At 34.5% G+C, this 7518-nt stretch overlaps 2 gene segments (V, D, J or C); both read right to left on the minus strand.

Annotated features, from left to right (window-relative positions):
• Positions 1-1305: 1305 nt before the first annotated feature.
• On the minus strand, positions 1306-1830 carry LOC125784509 (immunoglobulin heavy variable 4-38-2-like). The segment is given in 2 exon segments: positions 1306-1694; positions 1779-1830. Coding segments are annotated over 2 exon segments (441 nt in total).
• Positions 1831-3300: 1470 nt separating this feature from the next.
• On the minus strand, positions 3301-3759 carry LOC125784511 (Ig heavy chain V region 6.96-like). The segment is given in 2 exon segments: positions 3301-3614; positions 3711-3759. Coding segments are annotated over 2 exon segments (363 nt in total).
• Positions 3760-7518: the final 3759 nt, after the last annotated feature.

Genomic DNA, 7518 nt, shown 5'->3' on the forward strand with positions numbered 1-7518 from the left:
CCGTGGTCGTTAATGTTGTCATATCGTCCATAAACGCCCTAACTGGTGGGAGCCGGGTGCCATCATGCAGCCTCTCCCCACCTACGACCCACTTAGAAGCCCTAATAATCACCTCCATTGCCATCGTAAACGCTAGCGGTGAAATTGTACAACCTGCCATTATACCTATTTCCAGTCGTTGCCAAGATGTGACACACTCCCCTACACTAAAGCAAAACTGTATGTCTTCAAAATAGGCTTTAACTAACCTTGAAATCTCTTCTGGAACCCTAAAAAAATTGAATGCCTTCCACAACAATGCATGCGGTACCGAACCAAAAGCATTAGCCAGATCTAAAAACACCACATGTAGATCCTTTTTCTCGGCTCTTGCTGTTTGAATCTGATTGACTGAATCAGTATTGACAATAAAACTACTTGACTTGACTTCCTGTAAGAAAGAAATTGGTCCTGCAAACTCCGGATTTGTGTAGTAATTGCTAGTGCAGTAAAATGTTGTTTGATTGATCATCTGATGGATAAATCACGATAGACAAACACAATCTAACAAAACTAAAAACACAAACAGTGTTTTCTTTTATTGAGCTTATTGCTTAAAAATCCACAGAGCAGAATATAAAAGCAAATAAAGCCAAATTAACTTCTACATGAACTCATTACAAAAGGGGGGTCAATTAAGGTGATGAACAGTTAGCATTTCATTTGTGCTTTTCATTATTAAATACAAATAAGAGAGTGCAAAAATCTTTTACAAGATGTTCTAAAAAACATTAGCAAAGAAGATAGTGTACATCAAGGAGAGACGTCGTCAGGATCACTCTAAGAGCACAATGGGTAATTATTAAACATGGGAGAAAAAACACAAAGGTAACAGAAATACATCTACAGAAAACTCTATAGATTCAAGTTTACTAAAGACCATCAGGACAAAAATACTTTTTTATATAAAAAAAAAGAAACCCACCATATAAAACTACACTATAGGTGGAGGAAAAGAAACAACAAAATCTTATCCTATCTGTAAAGCATGGTGAAGGGAGCATCATGTTTTTGGGGCTGCTCTGCTATGTCAAGGTCATGAGTGCTTTACGATCAATGATGATCAATTAATTGATCATATTAATTCTGGCTTTGACTGAAAGGGTTAGAACTGAATTATCATTTGCCTTTTTATTTATATGAGGGTTTTCTTCATTTTAAGACATTTTAAAGAAGAGGAAAGTGAAGGGCAATTAGTAAGAATATTTTTTTTTCTCAACCTATTTCTTTTCTACAGTCATTCCATCACGTTTTTTTGTTTTTATGCTAAACCTTCGCCTTCATGAAAGCTGTGAGTGAGTTTTTGTACGTCTCAGCTGATATCTTACAGCACTGTGGAGCTCGTCGAGCGCAGTAATACACAGCTGTGTCTTCAGTCTGCAGATTCTCTCCTCGTAGGGTTATTGTGTTGCTGGATGTTTCTCGAGAGACACTGAACTTGTTTTTCAGTGAATCTTTAGCGTATATATCTTCATCATAATAAATGGTGTTGATCCATTCCAGAGCTTTTCCTGCAGGTTGTCGGATCCAAGCTGTTCCCCAGTGACTGCTGTCAGTGATAGAAGCTCCAGAAACTCTACAGGTGATGATCAGAGTCTCTGCTGGTCTGATGAGCACTGAGTCTGGCTGGATGAGTTCAGTAGCACAGAACACATCTGTGAAAAGAGAGAAGAAAAGCTTTGTATATTTTCACTAATAAACCAGATGAAGTCAAATCCAGCTTCAGTTCAAACACTCACACGAGGAAGCAGCCAGCAGCAGCAGCAGCAGCAGTGAAGCTGAAGTCAACATGATTGTGGAGCGTTTAGAGAGAGGAGAGCTGATGGAGAAAGAGGGAGATGCTGCTGATATCATGGAAGATAAGGGTGATTTGCATATGAAGGAAAATAAGGGGGCTGTGCAGTATTCTTAGTTTTAACATAAGAAAACATTAAATAATCTATTGAAAAATACTGTACCAATTTATCTTTCACCAGATACTTAAAAATTATGGAAATTAATGTTTATCATGTTGAACTGAATCTTTAATATTATATGATGTGCACAGGCTGCCCTCTAGAGGCAGAAATTGAGACTCTCTCTGCATTATTAAACCAGTGAAGAAGATCATGATAACTGTGTGTAGAAAAGCCTGATGATGTTCAGTGGAATCACCTCAGACAAGGTTATCTCTGTTACAACAGATAGACATTAATTAGTTCAGACAGAATGTGAAGTTCAAAAAAACGTATAAGAAGTTACACAACAATTTAAAAGATATACATATTTACAATTTTCTAGAAAAAAAAGTATTATAAACTTGAGAGAACTTTCATGGTTAGTTGACCTTTTGATTTAAGGGAGTCCTTAAAAAATACAGTAATGACACCGTTTATCAGAATATTATGACCACTTAATGTTTCTACACTCATTGTCCATCTTTTCAGCTGCACTAATCATATAGGATCATTTTGTAGTTCTATAATTACAGACTGTAGTTCTGTATATGTTTCTCTGCATACTTCATTATTATTCTCCTTTCACAATGTTCTTCAATGATTAGCAGGGTGGTGGTGTGTTAGTTTTCTTTATTCTATTTTATCTTAACCTTTTTGGTTTTAGTAAAATATAAAAAGAAAAGCTGTTTTCTTGCCTTTTCTTATGCTGATTATTCTTTCAGAATCACTACATTAATTTCCATATACCTAAAAGAGACAACACACAATTAGAAACACCTTAGAGGCCTAAAGTCATATATCAGCAGTTATTTCTAAATGTATGAGTCTTTTCTGTACGCTATGAACAACGTAATGGATTTTCTTTTAGAATGGCTATTAGTCTTCATTGATCTGTCAGCACTCATCATTAGTAATGAAAAGCAACACTGATTAAAAGATTAAGAGGATTCATGATAAACAATTTTTTAAATATTTTACCAGTAAGTGTGATATTTATATTAAGATAGTTGTTTTATCTTAAAGTTCGGAATACAAAAAATGACTCTCCAAACCAAAACTGTTCATAAATAAAATATTTTTATTGAATTAATATTTTCTATTTTCTAACTGTATAAATATTTGTAGACAGTACTCAATACTTAGTAGATCTGTTTTGTCATTATACATAAAATTGTGAAAATATTAGGCTTTATAAATATACATAAAATAATGCACACTAAATATTGTGTGGGTGTATGTCATTAAATGTAAATTCCTCATAGATATAAACTCATATGTTTTTCCACACTGGAGGGGTTTTTGTACAGCTCTGTAGATTCTTCTGTCACTGTGTCTCTCGGGCGCAGTAATACACAGCTGTGTCTTCAGTCTTCAGGCTGCTCATCTGCAGATACACCTGATCCTTACTGTTATCTCTGGAGACGGTGAATCTTCCCTGAACTGACTGAGAGTAGCGCTTGGTATTACTGGTGTGAGAAATTGTTGCCACCCATTCTAAACCTTTTCCAGCAGACTGTCTAATCCAGCCCATCCAGCTGCCATCAAAGTCTATACCAGACCATGTACAGGTGAGAGTATGAGATCCTCCAGGTGTAATGATCACTGCTTCAGACTGTATCAGAGTTTGACTCCAACATCCTAAACATGAGAGGAAAAGAAGGAATGATCAGAAGAACATAAGAGTGAATTCAGAATGAAAACATTCAGTAGAAAATCAGCCAATCAGGATCTTACTTGTAGCGAGAGACAATAATATAAAACTGCAGAACATCTTCACTTCCATTCTCCAGACAGCAGAGTGATGTTTATCCAGCAGAAGATCAGAAACACTGAGTGATGACTGACAATAAGAAGCTGCTGGAGGACAGGAAATTTGCATAAGCTTTTATTCTGAATTATTCTTATCATTAGCTCCACCCCCTTCCTCTGATTTTCTTCTTCCACTGTATTCTTACACATTACTTTAACTCCGATCAGTTCATTAATTGAAATAAATAATTTGTTTAATTTACTCAAAATTTAAATAAATGCGTAGGTGATTGTATTACATGATAAAATAATAAATTTTTCTTAGTCAACTGGATTTATTGATGATGCGTTTTTAAAAGTGCTGATTTGAAAATGCAGAGAATAAAGTGTCTCAGAATAAAACAGTTTTTATTAAAACTCTATTAATTTCAGTGCTTTGATTATTTACTCATATGTTCCATTAGTTCTTTATCTGTGAATTACTCTTAAATACATTTAGTTTGCAGTCGCAGGAAAAAGTGTAAGGTCTTCCTCTGCTGGCATCAGGGGGACTGTTCATTCATTGGTCCTGTGCTGTGACTCCGCCCCTCACCTGAGCCCCATCAGTTTAGAGGACTGGACTTGTTGCACAGGTGCTGCATCCTATCACATTCAACATGCAGTATATTTATATATATACAGAAATGCCAATTAATTTATTATTTTTATAAACATATTAAAACATATGTGCAACAAGTACATTTAATAATTAATACTCACTGTAAAAATCTATGCTTACTGTATGCAAGTCCATGCAATTAATATTTATTTATTTTTAAAATATGAGTCCAATTCTTTATGTAAATAAGCATCCTGTATATATAGCCATATAGATAAGGTCCTTATAGGTTCAATAAAAAAGCCCATAACTTTCATAAATTATTGTAATCTGTTTAAGACTGTCCTATTATGTGCTGTAGTCATTATTTAAATTATTTACAGGATTTCCACCACATTTGTTTTGGATTTTTATTTATAACTTAATCAGTTTCAATCAGCTTTGTCAATTATAATATAAATATATTTTCTCCACAGCCTGAATTAGAATCACAGCATCACACTGATCTCTTTTATATAAATATATTCTTAATTTTAAGATGCTTTTGAGAAACTGGTCCAGTTTATTGTTAATATAAAACAGATTTCATATATTTGAACATTGATTATGTAATTTTATTAAGTATAATGTAATAAGTACAGTTTATGGACATAAGCCTGTTTTTATATTGATACATATTACTGAGCAAGTTTTGTGAAACGTCACCAAAGAAAACGTTGCAGTTTTGTAAGAGTTTTACTTTGCTTTAGTTTTTTAGTGTGCTGGTGCACATGCAGGTGTGTTTTGTTTAAATGTTCTGCAGATATGAGCAAGTGTGGGCGTGTCCTCACACAGTAATACACAGCTGTGTCTTCAGGCTGCATGTTCTGAGCTTGTAAAGTGACGGAGCTGCTGGAGGAATCTTTAGATATATAAAATTGTTTTTCAGAAAGTGTTTCCACCCCCCAGATGTAGTTTATCCACTCCAGAGCTATATAGGTTCATATTGCCTACGGACAAAATAACCAGTTCTTTTTATAATTCAATTATTAAAACAACATTATGTAGTATTTCTAACTCAAAATCGTGTGATGTGATGTTTCTCCAACATATGATAATAAAATAGCGTCTATATTGTTGCTACTATTTTGTTGTTCAGATCAATGCTAACTGCACTATGTAACTCTGGTGTAGCAGCTATGAAACCCTCACTGAAACTGCATAACGCTGCATAACCCAAGTAACAATTACTTAATTACTTAATAACATCTCTCAGCTTGTCCTGAACTTAAATGTGTTAAACATGTGTTCTTAAGGAGAGTCTCAAAGCACAAATTCTACTTCTGAAGCTTAGGAGCGAAAGAGCGAGAAATATTAAATCTCATGATATTCTGCATTCATAAGTGAACTGCATAAAATATAAAGTAATTTAGTTACACTCTGATGAAGGGCACCATTCTTAAAGCTACATAACACCTACATTAGTTCACTTAAGGGTTCATAGACATTTGCAAAGCTTTAAAAACAGTAGACAGTATAATTTGCTGGAATTAAAAAGACAATGTATTTGACAAATGCTGTCTTTATAACTGTTTAAAGGGACCAAACTAACAAAGCATTTTTTTAAGGTTTGGCCCAGAAAGTGTCAGTTTTACTATGTGAACAATAACATGGATTTTTCTCTTGTTGGTGTAACTGTCTCCACCGACCATAGGTTTCTGTCAGTTGTTATTAAAGGCTGATGAAGAGGTTATAAAGTGTTATGAGTACTTCTCATAACTGAGAGTACATGTCTGAAAGTACATGTGGGTTTTTGTACAGCTCTGCAGGGACTTGTATCAGTGTGGTCTTCGAGCACAATAATAAACAGCAGTGTCTTCAGTCTTCAGGCTGCTCATCTGCAGATACACCTGCTTCTTACTGTTATCTCTGGAGATGGTGAATCTTCCCTGAACTGACTGAGAGTATTCTTTCCTCCCTCCATTTGGTGCTGAAATGTGTGAGATCCATTCAAGACCTTTTCCAGCAGCCTGTCTAATCCAGGATAAATCTGCATAGCTATCAGAAATCCCAGAGTAGGTACAGGTGAGAGTGTGAGATCCTCCAGGTTTAATGAGCGCTGGCTCTGACTCAGTCAGTGTCTGACATCTACAACCTGTTAAATAATATAATAACACTCACTCAGTCATTTCAGATACACACCCACACATAACGATCTCACATTAATCTATAAATGATATCAAAGATAGATTCACAGATAAATCTACTCACTGATTACAGTCATTAATGTGAAAATTAAACAGCACAGCACTCTGGGATTCATGGCTGCTGCTTCTGAAGTAAAACCACAGTGAGAACAGTGCAGTTAGAGTCTAGGTTTATATAAGAAAAGCATCATTTGCATGCCCCGCCCTCTACAGGATTTATAGGTTAAAACACCTGATCTGCAGGAATGATCTGGAATGAGCATCATTAATTCCTCTGATATATTAGGATTTGGAGAAACATCACAGTTAAAATGTTATAAACAGTTGTAGTTATACATTCACTCATCATTAATATGAATGTGATGGGAATATAGTCAGTTTATATATTAATAATGGATTTATCAACAGTTTATCCGATAATTATACACATTACATCAGAACTACACATACAAAACTACACATTTCTGGTTTAAAGTAATTTCAGAAGTTTCACATTGTCTAAACTGCTTTATAAACCATTTTAATTTAAGTTTTAATTCAGTTTTTGATGTTCTGGTTCAGACCTGGTAGACCTGTGATTTGATGGTTGATTCGTTGGTTTTATTTGCTTTGTTTTTTTAAGTAAAAATGTAAATTAAACATCTTAAATCAAGATTAATTGAGCAGAAAACATAGTTTAAAATTCATCATTATTAATAATAATTTAAATTACTGTGAACAATATCAACAATTTCCTTTATCAATTATTCACTACTTTTTTCTGTGGTGCTCCTGAGATGATTGTGTTGGAAGTTGAGGAGTTCTTCTCTTTCTCATCCCTCACTTAAACAGAATATTATACTATACTTTAGTTCACAGTTTGTGCTGCATCTAGAAAACATCACCTCACTGCCACGTGTTCAGATCTACAACCCCTTCAGAACAGAAAGCACATTTACATTATGGATGATGTGAACCTGAAACCTTTTCTCTTTATCAGAATGAGTGTAAAATATTCTATAATGTAGTA

The sequence above is a fragment of the Astyanax mexicanus genome, chromosome 19, assembly GCF_023375975.1.
Source record: "Astyanax mexicanus isolate ESR-SI-001 chromosome 19, AstMex3_surface, whole genome shotgun sequence".
In the NCBI taxonomy this organism is placed as follows: Eukaryota; Metazoa; Chordata; class Actinopteri; order Characiformes; family Acestrorhamphidae; genus Astyanax; species Astyanax mexicanus.